The 16,719-nt window shown below is 37.0% G+C and overlaps 1 protein-coding gene across 3 annotated transcripts in view; it reads left to right on the top strand.

The window, feature by feature from the left end:
• Positions 1 to 16,719, top strand: part of Mpp7 (MAGUK p55 scaffold protein 7) — a 206,088-nt gene that overhangs the window by 56,156 nt on the left and 133,213 nt on the right. For all 3 annotated transcript variants that reach the window (XM_087206965.1, XM_087206967.1, XM_087206964.1), the window contains one exon: positions 3,784 to 3,938. In XM_087206965.1, coding sequence (XP_087063091.1) covers positions 3,902 to 3,938 — 37 coding nt within the window. In that variant the 5' untranslated portion in view covers positions 3,784 to 3,901. The remainder of the gene's footprint in view (positions 1 to 3,783; positions 3,939 to 16,719) is intronic.

Genomic DNA, 16,719 nt, shown 5'->3' on the forward strand with positions numbered 1-16,719 from the left:
TCACGTTGGTGCCGTTTTCTTGATTCACGCCGAGGTGCCAGTGGTCTGACACCCCATTGATTCTCACCACTGGTGGCTAGACAAATAACACCTCAGGATTTTCTGAAAATAATTTGACCTTATGAACCCCCTTGAAAGGTATTGGAGGCCACTAGGAGTCTATAGACCTCTCCTTTTGAGACCTGCAAGTGGAAAAGATATAAACACTGTTTTATGTAATCAGCTTTATGCCGCTGAGGTCTATGGTGACTTCTTCATATTCTTATGCATATAATTTATGAAGATTCAAACAGTGTTAACAGATAGCAGCTGCTCCTTGCATTGGCTAATATACTAATGAATCTTTCAAATTAAGCTTTTACAATTATATTAGATTTATATTTAAAAATTTACTCTTGTGTATGGCAAAATGATCTTCAGTTGGCATACTGAACATAGCATAAGCTGTTAATATAATTGTTACTTTGTGATGACAGTTAAAGGTTTTCATATCCTTTTTTTTTTTTTGGTACCGGGAATCAAACTCGGGTCCTTGCGCTTGCGCAGCAGGCAGCAAAACCACTGAGCTAAATCCCCGGCCCAGGTTTTCGTGTTCTTAAACACTACCCCAAATAGAAAGGAAATGTGTTTTTAAATTACTTGATTTCTTGGTCATTTGCATTAACCGAGAGTGTCTGCACATTAATAAAAAAATTTTGCGGGTGACTCACTCGCTGGGGTAAAGTCAGTTTTTGCTTTACTGAAAATTCAAAAGCCTTCTTGTCCCCGGTACTTTTATTTCTGCTGTTGACCACTAGGTGTCATGAGAGCCCCAGAAGCGTCGAGTCAAGGCTGGTAGAAATTGAACATTGTAAGCTCATAGACTTTCATATATTTCACTGTTTCCACGTGATCAATGCCAGAAAAACCTGATACAGTGTGATATATGGAAGCAAGGAACAACTGGAATAATGAAATTTCAAAAATAAGCCTTTTTAAAGGAGGGTCGTAATAGTACTATTGGGTATTGTAAATGCTTCAGGTGCACTTGATACTGCTGTTATGTTCCTGGCGTTTGGGTCTTTCTCTCTTTTTATGGAAAGATGGATTGAACTTCAATTTAAGAATATTCAGTAATCCCTCTCAGGACATACTGTAACAGCTGGTATTTTTGTGTTGTAGTAAATCGATTCCATACAACAGTCAGTAATAATTATGGCTGGGTTCTGAAAAATTCCAAAGCATTTTCAATAAATTTAGCCAAAGAAAATAACATTATTACACAAAAATTTAACTCAATTGGAAAGTTAAACCGAGCAATGCTACTTTGTTCCACAAAATCTTAAGTATTTTACTGGTTGGTGTTTCTATTAAACCATTAAAAAAATTCATATACCTATACAGTATATGTGTATGTTCTCAGTACGTAATTACTTTGGAGTATACAAAAAAATAATTACATTGTAGTAAGTATACAGCTTTGGGCAAATTTAACCTTGGATGTTTATTATGAAATAAAAATTGAGAAATGCCGAGTCCTTTCATGTTGCAATATCAGCTCAAAAGTATATTTTGATGTAGAATGTAAAATTTTTGTAAGTATTCATAGAATGAGAAGGCACCAGATTGCATCAGATTATAATTTTGTTTGCTGTAAGTGTAATTGCTGTACATGATGTGCTTTATAAAAGAAGAAACATAAATTGTTTAAGCCCTTAAGGAATTGGCAGATTGCATTTTCATATATATATTTTATACATATAGGGGTAATCTGTACCATGTAAATTCTGATTTTTCTCATGACATAAAGACCCAAATTGCATACGTACATGTAAGTGGCTGCCCATGTATGTATGTAGGTATATATTGCCCTAATGGTAAGAATGTATGTGCATATACTTCACAACTTTTAACTGGTTTTCTTTTTTTTAATATCACCAAAACAAATCTGTTCATTGAGTGCATTATTCAAATTATATCTATTTTGGAGGGGCTTTATTTGTGTATGAACCATTCTACTTTTGTTTTTATAAGGAATATTTTTATAGTTGAATTTTAATGCTAATTAGTTTGTGAAATGAGAGCAAAGTTGGCTTTTAATTTTTTTAATTTTAATTTTTTATTTTTTTTGGTACCGGGGATCGAACTCGAGTCCTTGCAAATCCCCAGCCCCTGGCTTTTTAAATTATTGGGGAAAACAGCTTCTGAACTAGACATTGATGAAATCTTGCCTTTGTCTTTTTCTCTCATTTTTAATTTTTAGCTTAGCAACTTATGTTTTCATTTGGTATTTAAAAGAACTGCCCTCATATTTTTAATCAGCACTCTTCTATGTATGGATTTCTATGCATGTTTTTACTGTGTCCGCCTTTGTGATAATGTGAAGCAGATTTCAAGACGCTGCAGCAGACAGCTAGTCCACGAACGTCTATCTGAGGGTGATTTTTTTTTATACCAACTTTACTTTGACAATTAAAAAGCTACTTTAGAAGGCTTTAATGAAATTTTGGAGTTGGATTTTTATTCAAGTAAAATTTGGGATGCTCATTTTGCTTTATTCTGTAATATGAATCAGCAATTTAAATGTGTCAAGAATTAAAACGAGCCAGTTTTTCTGGTGTTTACAGTATCTGTTTTTCATGTTGTCCTTAATATATGTCAAATCATACTTTTAAATGGTGAATTTGCAGGGTAGAGAATTGGGGAAGTTCATTAAAAATTAAATTTCAACATATCATGTAGTTCTGATTTCTACAAAAATGTAGATAGAGTATATTTTCCATTATTAGATACTAGTGATCTAAATTTAAACCACATGGTCTCCTTCTAAGTGTTAGGCCAATGTAAATTTTAATCTTGCTACTTACTTTTATGTTTTAATTTTATAATTGTACTGCCTGAATTAAAAAACCCTGCCATATAGCCAGCTTTCATTGTGTGCGGACTTTATGCAAGAGGCTGTAATTTATGCTTTAGCCTAATTATCAAATAGTTCTAAATTATTATCTTCATTTAATATGTATATGGAAATTAAGGCTTAATAAGATTGAATATCTTGTCCCTGATCATAGATTGAACAGGATTAGACGTTAAGCCAAACTCTCGAGCCCTTGTGCTCAGCTATTCTTCAATACTGCTTGTTTTGGGATAAATTTATGTTGGTTTTTTAAAAAAAAGTCGATACTTTCCAACATCCATTGAAGCTTGATTTTCACTAAAAGAATTTACTTATTAGCTTGGATCCTTAGGTTTAGTTTAGATTACAACTTCTGTAAGCCTATAATAATAGTTTGCTTCAGTGTTAGCAAAAATTCTTTCAAGATTATTTTTGCAGTTTTCAGTTAGAGAACTTTGTAACGTCACATTAGAATGAGCTCTTTAAAAAGCACAATTAGTTCTAGGTCACTGACAATTCATATGGTCTCTGTTACACATTTGGAAATGCAGCTAGAATGATGATAACAGAGGGAAGGAATTTTAGAATAGCTTTGACTTACAGAAGCTTCTTCAAGTTCTCCATACATCCCATCAGCGGCCCCCAAACCAAATGTAAAAATCTTTAAGGAAGCTTTGACACGTGCATGAGGAGCAGTCATGTTTTCAATTAGAAATCCCCCATCCAAATCAGAAGCTCTCTGTCGAATGTCTGCGTGTTGTCTGTAGAAGAAATTCTGTAGAATTGTAATCTCCCCACCAGTGTACTCCTGGAGTAAGAAGTCCGAATTAGTTACAGAATGTTGCAGTTTAGTGATATTCTTTTTACCTATCTCTCTATATGTACACGAGTGTTTCTTTTCTTTCTAGAAACAGCCCACGCAGCATACGAATCCTGGTTGGCACGGCGGCTGCAACGCAGAGCTGGAGCTGCCCGAGCTCTGTGCGTCGGGAGTGTGGAGGGCCGCCCTCGGCCTCGGCCTGCAGCATGCCGGCCCTGTCCACAGGCTCCGCTGGTGACTCAGGTATGCGAGCCTCGGGACGCGTCCTTCTACCCGTGCCCCAGCCCTCTGGCTTTCGCGGGGTGCGGCCTTCAGGTCAGCTCAGATGCCTCCTCCAGAACTGACCGCTGCGAGGGCCTCTACCACCTGCTGCTTCCCCAGGCGGGAGTTTCGCGTGCCACGGCTCTTGTATTGCCTTGCTTGCGGAATAATGCCAGCGTTTGATTTTTTAAAAATTAGGTATTTGTAACATTCAGAAAATTCTGGCAAATACCGTGAGACCTGCACGTACTGCCCTTCACCAAGAAGTAATAACAGGCACGAATTTTTGGCCTATTTTGCTTCAGACCTCTGGTTTATTTTCTGTAAGGAAGAGAACACCCTCCGCCTCCCATCCTTCTGCTTTCTTTTTTCCTGGTATCAGAGGTGAAACCTATCCCGATACTAGTAAGCATCTTTCATCTGATTACTGGTTGTGACATTTAGAGATACACAGTGCAGACATCTCCAAGAAAGCAAGAAGCCCATGCACATGTCTATGTGCAGTCTCCCTTTCTGAGCTGATGCAGGTGGTGGTGGGTGCCCCTTTGAGGTCCTTCTGAGCTCCTCAGAAGCGGCCCTTCTCACAAGCATGGATTCCTGGATGCCGCTAACAACTTTAAGAATTGGGAGGGAGCTGGGGATGTAGTTTAGTGGTAGAACATGTGCTTAGCATGTGTGAGCTGCTGGGTTTAATTCTCAGCACAAAAAGAAGGAAAGAAAGAAAGTGTGTAGGTTGGGGTTGTGCAATGCAATTTTATGATCTTTCAAAAGAAGTGGTGACATAGGGTGACTGAAAAGAAAATCCTCCATGCTAAGCTGCCCCTGCTGAATTGGGTTCTACTGGTCCCATTCTTTACCTGGCAGAGGTAGTGATCTCGGATTGGACCATTCCAGTCACTGGTACCATATTTTCCAAAAGAACTGAAAGACTAATTTTGAGTTGTCTTATGTTACATTGCTATTTTCTTTTGCAGTATTTGCAAACACTACTCTTTACTATTTTCAGCCATATCCATACTATTTTGTCAAGTTTTATCTCGTCTTTATCCATCAAGAATGATTTTTTCACTGAGATTTGCATTGAGGATTAGTTTTTGTCAGGAAGGAATTCTGATTGTTAAATTATATAAAAGTTTTCTTTCCCCAAACATTAATTTGGAAACCAGTTAATGTTTGAATTTTTTTCTTTTTAGTTTTTATATAGTCCCACACTTTGTTCTATACATAAAAATAAATGATTTAACTTTCCATAGTGGGGCCGGGGATTTAGTTCAGTGGTTCCACCACCTGTCTCCCAAGCGCAAGGACCTGAGTTCGATCTCCGGTACAAACAAAACAAAACAAAAAAACCTTTCCATAGGGGTTTGGGAAATTATAGATAAAATTTATTTGAACCATACATTTACTACAGTGTGTAATGAATAAGTTTCATACCTTGCTAGTCATCAAAAATGTGTTAGTTTAAATGAATGTAAAATATTGTTTATATATTACTCAAAGGATGATTAAAATGGGGTATTTGTGATTTACGGGTCAGGTTAGATGTCAATTATGAAAAATAGCATAGGCTGTTTAGAATTTGTAAAGAGCTTGCCCACACATAGCCATCTTGCTTAGTGCTAATCTGAAGTGCCAACCTGACTAATACCTTACTTTGTGGAATTTTTTGACTTTGTGTCCCAGCAAGGTTTGAGTCAGGCACAAATGTGCCCCTTGCAAGGACTAGGCACTTATAGAATCTCCAAAGCATGGTGTTTGCATCAGATGTCTCTAGTCCCTTCCTAGGTCCTCCTGGGTCAGAGATGGTTGACTAGCCTGGGGCAATTTTTTATCATAAGCGGCCAGCATGGCTTAGCAATATTGTTGCTATTGACCCATCATCAGGTCTCCAGCAGAATAGAATTTAGACAGACAGAGGCCCATGATATGGAAAAAAATTTGATTAGACAAGTGTGACATGAAAAAATTCTCCTTTCCAGTAGTTTCTTTCTCAGTTCGAAAAGTATCCTTGATGAGCTTTTTGTGCATTAAACACTTATATAGTCTGGAGTGTAGCTCAGTGGGGGAGCACATGCTTAGCCTGTGTAAAGCCCTGGCTTTGATCCCCAACAGAGAGAGAGAGACAGACAGACAGAGACAGAGAGAGAGACAGAGACAGAAAGAGTCAGAGACAGGGAGAGAGAGATGAGAGAGACAGAGAGAGACAGGGAGCGAGAAAGAGACAGAGAGAGAGAGACAGAAAGAAATATTTCTATTTGTTTAATAGCCGTTTATTCCCCTGTGACTTACCTGTTCATATGCCTTCTCCATCTTTCTACTGTTGATCATTGCTAATTTATTTCTGGAATTTCTTCATTTGTTATTTTCTATATTCTTTGGGCCTTATAAGTTGAACATCATTTCCTCTGATCAGCCATCTGTCCTCCCCTCTTTAAATAATATTTTTTATTTTATAGAGTTAAAAGCTTTTATGTAGTCAAATCAGTCTTTGGTTATTGCATTTTTTCTTCTGCTTAAACAGGTTTTTCTTACCTCAAGATGATAAGAGATACTCTCTTAAGATTTCTTCTAATAGTTTTGAAGATTTGTTTTTACACATTTGGAATTTTAACCTAACTGCAGTTGGCATGTGGAGGGAGGCAGTGATCAAATCTAATTTTACCTAATTTTGTTTTCCTGCATGGCTTGTCAGTTGCCTCAGAATGTCTTGCTCAGTATTCCACTCTTGTCACATAAATCAGTAGTTCCTCCTCGGTCCTGCACCAGCATCTCATATGCCTCTGGTTGTCATGATCTGTTGATTTTGTCTTAAAAACCGTTCAGTAGATGAATTTTTATCTCAATTTTAGAATTATAGAAAAATTGCAAAGATAGTACAGAGTCCCAATAGATCTCACTCTTAGTGTCCTTTATTAATATCTTACCTGTTTAGTGTGATAAATTTGTTTCAGTTGCTGAGTGTTGATACATTGATAGTCACTGAAATCTGTATTTGATTCAGATTTTCTTAGTTTTTCTCTAATGTCTCATTTTGGGTTCTAGGCTCTCATTTGGAACACCATATTCCCTTCAGTTGTCGTGGTTTCTCTGGTTTTCCTTAACGTGGAGGACCTTGACAGTTTTGAGGAGTACTGGTCAGGTATACTGTAGGATTCTCCTCTGTTTGAATTTGTCTGATGTTTTTCTCACACAGAGACTAGGGTTATGTGTTTTGGGGAGTAAAGTCACAGAGGCAAAGTGCCACTGTCATCGGATCATCTTAAAGATACGTACTGTCAACTTGATTTGTGACCCTTGGTGTTGACGTTGATCAGCTGGCTAAAGTACTGTTGGGTTTGCCTATTTTTGTACTCTTTTTCTACCCTTTCTGTGTATAACTCTGGAAGAAAGTCCTGTGTGCAGCTCACACATTCAGAAGAGTGCTGTGTTCTGTTCTCCTTCCTTTAAGGTGAAGTATCTACATAAATGACTTGGAATTTTTTGTCTTTTCTCCCCCTTAACTTTATTCCTTCATTTATTACCATCAGTGTTGACTCATGAATATTTATTTTATACACTGAATTACAGTTAAATGCTAGTTTATTTTGTTGCTCACATTGTCCCAGCTTTGGCTGCTGGGACTTCTTTCAGTTGGCTCCTTTGACGAAGCCCCCTGTCAATGTGGGCTTTCCTGTTTTTTTCCTACCACTTCTTTACTCTTGCATCAAAGATGCCCCTGCCTCATCTTATGTATTCCCTCCCCTAGTTCTAGAGATAGTCATTTATCTATTGAGCCATAGTTCCTTCTATGGGAGAATGGGATTAGAAACTTCGATCTGGGTACTAGGTTTGCTCATTGCTTTCTAGAGTGTTATTTTAGGCCTTCTCAGCTGACAAAGCAAAGAAATACATGGATGCCTTCTAATCCATGTATAAACATTCACATGCGTATGTGAACATTCCTATGCACAATCAGCCATAGCTATATTAAAAATCCCACTGCCACTGCCCACCATCCATTTACTTAACTGTTCAAGTCCCTTTGACATATATAGAGGTATCAGAGTTGCTAACTCATGGGAAACAACTTTCATCAGCTAGAGTTGATTTTAGTTATTTTTATTCTTGTAATAGGGCCATACTGTTTTGCAATCTTATTGAGTCATTCCTTTTCTGCTTAATCCCTATGTTAATTTTCTTTTTATAATTTCATTATGATTTGTACAAACATATAATGTGAAATGTAATATATGTACAGAATGCATATGTATAGTTTTTATAAGCACAGTTTGAAAAGTGCTGATAGCATCAACATCCACATGACTCTACTGAGGTTAAGAAATCGAATACCTTGAAAGCAGTTTCTCAGTCACAATGGCCTCAGAGATGGACAGGGCAAAAAAAAACAACAAAAAACAATTCCTACTTCACACTGTACATAGTGCTTGGCTTATGATTTGTCTAAATCAGTGTGGTTTAAATTTACTTGGTGACACTGGGTGTGGCAGCTCACACCTGTAATCCCAGCAATCTGGAGGCTGAGGCAGGAGGATCACTGTGAGTTCGAGGCCAGCCTCTGCTACATAGTGAGTTCAAGGCTAGCCTTTTCTACATAGTAAGACCCTGTCTCAAAAAACAAACATTCCTTGTTGAATTTTATAAATGGAATTAGGCTGAAAATGAATAGTACTTATTTAGAATGAGAAGTAATTATACCAAATTATAAATATTAACAAGAGGATACATATAATAAATATTTTGAGTTCCAGGTAAAAAGCATAATCTTTCATTAATTTACTCCCTGACACACCTCTGTAATATTTTTCGGTTCTTTTTTGGTTCTTTACCCTTTGTTTGCCTTTCATATATAATATTTTCTTTAAAAGACAAGAAAAGCTATCCAGTCCTTCTTACATTACTAAGTTTTTTTTTCTTGATAGTTTGGATGTCAACAGCATTCACCTTCACAGGGAAATCTTGATAAATTTTACTTTGCATGATAGTCAATGAAAAGAAAAGTGATCAATAGAACATTATTAAATATATTCCTGACAGAAGAAAATTTCCCGTTTTGACTATCTAAATGAGAACAGATTCTGCAGCCTACCATTTTGTCATTCTAATAATGGGTAGAAGGTTTGCAGATTGGTTCCTGGCTTGTTACACTTCCTGTCACCTTCATGCTTCCAGGACGGGCCCTAGAACATGGCTGTGTAATGGTGCACACTCGGGTCCTGCTCCTCTGTGTGAGCCAACTGAGTCATAACATGGGCGGCTGGAGTAACCCTCCAAATCTTTTTCCACTGGATAGCGAACAATAAGTTACACATACACAGCACTGAGGAACTATGTAAGTAAGCCCACTACATAATTACATTCCCACTAAACGCAAATTAAATTTATCTTCAGTGGCAACTCATCCTTAATTAGATTCCCCCAATACCACCAGCCTTTCTGTGTTCCTTTGTGGCTTGTCTTTCACTCTTTATGCTATTCTCCTCCCAGGAGTTGTTAATTTGAATGTAGTCGAGTACCATTTTCCTTTAGAATTAGCAGTTTCTATATTTTATTCATGAAATTTTTCTTAACTTGTGATCATGAAGTTACTTCTTATATTTGTTTTCATACTTTAGAATCAATTTTTGTGTAAGGTGTGAAGTCGGGCTCCAAATTAATTTTTCCTACCCAGTTACCCAGTTGTTCGACCACGACTTATTCTAAGACTGGCCTTTCCCTTTGCTGGGATCAGCATCTGGGGCCTTCATTACAGTGTTGAATATCAGTGGTGAAAGTGTGCATCTTTGGTTTTAGTTCCATATTTCAGAGAAATTATTTCAACATTTCTTCTTTGTCATATTTGCTCTGTTTTCCTGCATACCACCCGCCTTTTGGTTGTCAGATGATCCTTTATGGAAGTGTTTTCCTTTATATTTCATAACTAGCTTAGCATTCGACTGTACCACTGTTGCTGGCATCTGTATCAGAGGGTGGTGGGCATCAACATGGCGCCCGCAGCCTGGGCAGTCCCCAGGCTGTCTTTAATGGTTCCAAGAGTTTTCTGGTTAGAGATCAGTGCTGTTATGTTGGCATCATCGGCAGTCTCCAAAGGGGTATTTCCACCGTGTTTTAGTGTGTTTCTGTCTCTTGGTGGCTTCTGGAGGGTTTTAATGATCAGGGAAAGACAGAAGGCCCCACCTCAGTCTGGGCTTGTCTGGATATTTTCACTGTAATCCTCAGACCCTTCCAGGTACCCTTTGCGTTGGCTGTGTCTCCCACTGTTTTTAGAGACAGGCACAGGGAGCTGATCAAGCAAGGGCCAGGGCAGATGAGCTCCAGCTTACCCCCTGGTGCACCTCAGCTGTACAGCTTTGATCTTGCTGGGGGGAAGCTTGGGTGGAGGTGGATGGGGTAGGAGGAGCCCAGGTTTGGGATAACTGAGCCTTTGTCCTCTAATGTGAAAATGGAAACTCCTGTGTATCCTGTAGTACACTACAGAAGTTTCCTTTTATTCCTAGTTTGAAAAAAGTTTTTAAAAATGACCAGCCTATCAGCATTGTGAGGTGCTTTTTGTTTCTCCATCTTAACGATCCTATGCTTGGTTTCCTGTTATTCTCTTAATATAGCAGATGACATTGATGATTGAATGTTAAACCAGTTTGCTTTTTCGGGATAAACAATTTGGTCATAACTTACTAACCTTTTTATACTGTTGGATTTGATTTGCTTATTTTGTTTAGAATTTAAAAATCTGTGTTCATTAGTGAGTTTAGCTTTAATTTTCCTTTTTCATTGCTTATCATATTTTCATGAAATTATGCTGTCTTTGAGAGGAAGCTTTTCTTTTCTTTTGTGGTAAAGATTGTGAAAGATTGAAATTAGTTTTTACCAAGTGAAACTTACCTGTTAGACCACATGGGTCTGGAAATGTTCTTTTTCAGAAGATTTTTTTGATAACTAATTTATTTATTTTAGAAGTTTTAAGACTATTTCAGCTGTCTATTTCTTCATGGGTCATTTTTGTGATTTGCATTTTTCTAAGACTCATCCATTTCATTAAAATTTTCAAATCTGTTGTGAAATACAAGTGCTCATAACAGTATTATTATGTGTTTGTAGTTTTCTATATTGATCTTTTTTGGTTCTGGTATTGGCATTTCTGGCTTTTTCTCTCTGTTTAATTTTTTCAGAGTTTTGTCAATTCTGTTAGTCTTTTTAGATATATAAATTTGGCTTTATTTTCTCTATTGGACATTTATTTTTATTTCATTAATTTTCAGTGTTCTCTTTTTAAATTCTTTGTTCATAAATGTTCAGTCTTTTTTCCTAATATTCACATTTAAGATTATTTCTTTTATTGCTTTTATTTCATGCCATAATTTAAAAATATTTTCTAATTTCATTAAATTCTGGCTTTCCTTTAGAATTACTTTGTGTTTGGTTATTTAGACTTTCTAAAACTATCTAAAATAAGGATTGTTTTCATTTATCTTTTTGCTGATTTCTACCTTCATTGCATTATAGTCAGAAAGCTGAATTTGCATTAATTTACTCCTTTGAAGTTTCTTTAGATTTATTTTATCACCTGATATGTGATCAGTTTCAGTAAATATTCTGTATATGCTTAATGATAGGAATATTCCTATATGTGTCTATTACATAAGGTTTCTTGATCAAGGCATTCAAATATTCTGTACAGGCGAAGCTTGGAGAATTGTGGGTTTGGTTTCAGACTGCTGAGTTAAAGCAAATATCACAATGAAGTGAGTCGCAGAATGTTTTGCTCTTCCAGTGCATATAAAAGTAATGTTTACAATATACTGTAGTTTAGTTAAGTGTGCAGTTCCATCATATCTTAACAAACAATGTACATAGGTTAATTGAAAAAGCACTTATTTGCTAAGAAATGCTAATACTTGTCTGAGCCTTCAATGAGTCATAATCTTCTGCTGGTGGAGGGTTTCACCTTGTTGCTGATACCTGCTGGGCAGGGTCATGGGGTGAAATTTGGGGTGCAGGTGGCAGTTTCTTAAAACAGCAGAGAAGTTTGTTGCGTAGACTAGTCCGTTCGTGGGAGATGTCTCTGCAGCACGTGATGCTTTTGATGGGACATCACCTCACCACAGTACAGTTTGGTCCTTTCAAATCCTGGGCAGCTTCATCAGCTAAACGTGGGCACTGCTCTAAATCCCTTGTCATTTCAGCAGCGTTCCCAGCATGCTCACCTGTCTCCCCTTCATTAACTCTCTTTGGATTATATCTGATCACCTTTACATACCAGTATGGTTTTTACTTTCAGTAATATATACTTTTTTAAAAAAATGAAAGTTCTGTTTTGGTCTTAAGGTCAGTCTGGTTAGGAAGTCCTGTGAACCTTATTTGTAACATCAAAATCATGATACTTTTACACTTGATGTGATAGATCCAAGTTATGAAAGATACCAGATATGTCATGGATATTTACCACTAAAGAAACCATTGGAAATAAGAAAAATACACTTATGTGTACTGTTAGTATCATGAAACTACTCTGTTAATGTTATTCACTTAAAAAAACTCGTGAGAAAAAAAAACCTCATGCGATCATTTTTTTTCCCCTTGATAATTGTTTATTTCGTTGTGGAAAAGCAAGTCTGAACTTGGTGCTCTTTTCTTCCAGTAGTTCCCAGAAAAAAGAATACTCTGCTAATTTGATGTGATCATATTTATAATTTTCAGTTTCTTTCCCCAGCGAGACAAGATTGCTTTGTAGCTAGCTGCTTGCTAGCTCTTCTCTGGGAACAGCAAGCAGTGTGTGAATTGGCATTTGGCAAACTGCATGTTCCTGTTACTATTTTAAATCACTATTTTGATGCTTTCCTGAACTAACTCTTAAGTGTTTGATGTATTTTAGTAGAATATAGGCCTTTCTATGATTGCGTAAAGTGCTCATTTTCCACATGCGGGAAGTGAGTAGCGGTGGAAATCGGTCGGAAGAGCTCAGGCGAGCCTGACCTCCAGGCACTGTGTCACCTTGACGGCTTGTTTGGGGGTCCTAGCGGCGAGGCAGGCGCAGCTTCACGTGCACGCATGACGCTCCCGCAGAATCTGGGCGTGTCGTCCTGTGAGCACACAGCTCCGGCTAGCAACTTGCAGGAGGAGGCGAGCACCCACCTGGCCCTCCCTGGGCCTGCCTGGGAGGACAGTGTTGAGCCAGGTCACTCTCCTGTCCTCGCCTAGCCTTGTGTAGCACTGATGGGCCTAGACTTCTGTGAAAATTGTCGTCTTGCTATTGTACAGCAATCGAAAACCTTGATAAAAATGTAAGAAGAGCAGGGGGTGTAGCTCAGAAGTGTAGCATGTAGCATGAGTCCAGGGTTCAATCCTCAGTACAAAAAAAAGATTAAAAATTTTAAAGTATTTCATTTGAATAATAAGGCTCCTTTTCTGACATTGTGAACTTGAAAACTTGAATCTATTGTTTTTTTTTCTAGAGCTAGGCATTGAACCCAGAACCTCCTGTATGTTAGGCAACACTTTATCACTATGCCCTCAGTTCCTCCACTCTTAATACACTGAATGGTAGCTGTGAGAGGTAGGTGTTAGGTTGCTGTCCTGCAGTGTAAAGTATAATTCAGATTAACTATTCAGTTTGATCTAACTACATGTTATGCTGGATTTTAAATATACAATAAATACCAAAATAAATTTAAATAAGTTCTAACATGTTATTAACAGAAAGCAGATATAGTGTTCTGGCTTTTACAGTGGTCTTACAACTGGTTTGATACCATGTAAATTCAGTCAGTTTTGTAAAGGACAGCAATGGACCATGTAAGAGTTGTAGGATTAATTTTCATTTTACTATGCCATTCATTATCTTTTGGGTGAGTGCTGCTAAAAATCAGAATACTGTCACATTAACTTTGGTAGTGGAAAATTCTTTATTCAAAGCTATCTATTACTGGCACAGGTTAATTACATATTGAAACCTATTCAAAGCTTAGAAGTAGCTTCTAAAAATGAAAGTTATGTACTAGTGTATGTACTTGCCCTCAGCAAACCCTGATGTTATAGACTTTCAGGTAATTGTATGAATTTTTATTAAACTATACTATTATAATTATCTAAATTGTTTTGTGTATTTAAAAACTCAGGGCTGGGGATTTAGCTCAGTGGCATCACTGCCTGCCTCACAAGTGCAAGGTCCTGAGTTCGATCCCTGGTACTGCAAAAAACAAAACAAAACAAAACTCAGCCTGCCAATTTGCAGTTGAGGGATAGTATAAGAAAGAATGCTTCTATCAGGGTTGAATTAAAGTATTTTAATTGTATAGGTACTTTTGGAAATAAAACATACTTTAAATGAGAAAAATTGAGACCTGTTATAAATGGTACAAAATAGTGCTGATTATTTTACCTTTGACAAAATAGAAAATTTAAAGCTTCGTGTATCCTATTTTATTAATATAATAAAATTTAATAGTGTTGTTCTGGGTGTCGATATATGTTCTTCAGTGTTTATTAGCCCCAGGTTATAGTAAAACATTTTGGTCCATTGCCTGTCTTACTGTACATAATGCAAATATCAAATGTAAGAAAAAACAAATACATGTTTGTTTTTGTTGCTCAAGCCTTTTCTTATATGATTTCTAAATATTTTTGTTGCTGATGCTATCCAATATGACTGAGCACAGACACCATCTTTTTTATCATTTAACATAGGTTTATAGCTTCCCCAGACTTGTGCTAATAATGAAGCTATGAGGGAAATGACAAGAATGGCGATATTAAGTTTCTCTAGACTACCAGTAAATTTTTCCATTCTGATGTCAGGAATGTTGAGCATCTGGAGTCTGTAAGAAGAGTGAATTGTTCACTGCGGGAACACTTTCATCAAATTCGGAGCCATTTATTCTCTTAGGAACTACTACTGTCTTGTACACAATATTGTATTTTTACAGAGGCAGTTTTCTGGCTCTGGAAAAATTTCTTCACTTATGCTTCTGTATTTTTTGATGCTTTAGGGTTTTATATATGTCATTATTTTGAGAATTAAAGCTACATTTTAACACTAAATTAATTTTTAAAATTTTAATAATAATAATTTATGTTTGACTAAATACTATGAAAATGCAATACAAGATAAGTTGTTCTAAACAAAGATTTCTTTATATAGGTGAATCTTTGCTCTATACTTTATCTTTTCCCTTGAATTTTTAGAATATCTACAGTATATGTCTTGATACTTTATATCTCGATTATAGCATAGATCTGTCACTTTAAAATGCACTGTGGAGGTGGAGGGGGGAATGTGTGACATTCTCCATTCTCTATTCATTTTTAAAACATTTTTGAAATCAGGAGTTTCGAGTAAAATAAGTATAAATTGATGTTTTTAAAAAAAACTTTGCCTCTATTCAGTGAAGTTTTACCCTGGCTTGGGCTCTCCGTGGCCTGGGTCTGCTTGTGTTTTTTTTTTTTGGCACTGGGGATCGAACTCAGGTCCTTGTGCTTGCGGAGCAGGCAGCAGAACCACTGAGCTAAATCCCCGGCCCCCGTTGTGGGTTGTGTTGTTTTTATTGCTCGTGTGGGAGATAACATTGCTGAGCTAGGCTGTGGTCCTGTAGCATTGCCTAACAGACAGGCTGCAGTGTCCACTTAGAAAGCTCAGCTATAGGTTTTACTAGTGTCTGTCTTAATGTTCCATGAATACTTAATCTGTGTTTAAAATTTAATTGTTTATTTACTTAAAACAAGATACTCTTCCTCCTTTCTATTCCATGTCGTGTGGTCAGTCTTCCTCAAATCGGTCTTGCCCGATGTTCCATCATTATAAACATGGAATCAGTAAGGCTGTATCTCTTCCTTCACACAGTTTTGTCATGCAGGTGTCCCGGAACACAGTTTACCAGATATCTGAACAGCCTCAGCGGCATACTGATCCTTCTGCCTACCCCCCTGCCCCGGCATCCCTGTGTCCCTGTAAGTTTTCATCACGCTGTTTTAGGTGAACCATGTGGACTGTTGTGGGCCCCTCCACATAGATTTGAAGTTCGTAACGTCACTGTTACTTTCAGTTGTTGTTTACTCATTATTTTGATCAGGCCCTCTGGTAAATTTAAATTGCATTACATGGTATTATTTTCATTTAGGCTTCAGGTCTTCATACGCAGATATGAGTCATCTTCAACCCTGTATGAGTTAGTAAAATCATAGTTCACGTACTCGCTGCCTAATTCTCTTTAGGTTGTCAGAACCACTAACATCTGGGTAAGTTAGAGGCTTTTATTCTTTGCTCTTTCTTTGGGTTGCTTTTACTGTGGTGCAAATGGTTTGCCTTAACTTTATAGTGATCTTGATGAAAAGACAGCTCTCTGTTTGACATACACAACAAGTCTGATAACTTTTCTCTTTTACAATGCTGTTGCAAATACTATTTTTGTCTGGGTAAGAAGTAAGTACTGTATGTCTCTTGACTTCTTTTTCTCCCATTACTTTCCCTGCTCCATCTTAATGATTCAGAAGATGATTTTTTTTACAATAAAGATGAGTTTTGTGAAGTGGTTCCTACAAAGAGTGCAACCTTTTTATGACTTTTGTTATGAGTTTCTGACTGATACAGTTTTTTGGACTTTTGTGTGAAGATGGCCTTGTTGTATTTCAGATCCCAGGATCTTTTCCTATGTAACTAATACAGCTTTTGAAGTGAAAGATCGAAGTTAAAAGTTTTAAACAGTAACCAGGAACCTATAAGTGGGAAAACTACAGTTTTCTTATGAATATTTTAATTATGTCAAGAGCTCTT

Source organism: Heterocephalus glaber, unplaced genomic scaffold (assembly GCF_053883595.1).
Source record: "Heterocephalus glaber isolate CG9 unplaced genomic scaffold, H.glaber_assembly_v1.0 deba00000738, whole genome shotgun sequence".
NCBI lineage: Eukaryota > Metazoa > Chordata > Mammalia > Rodentia > Bathyergidae > Heterocephalus > Heterocephalus glaber.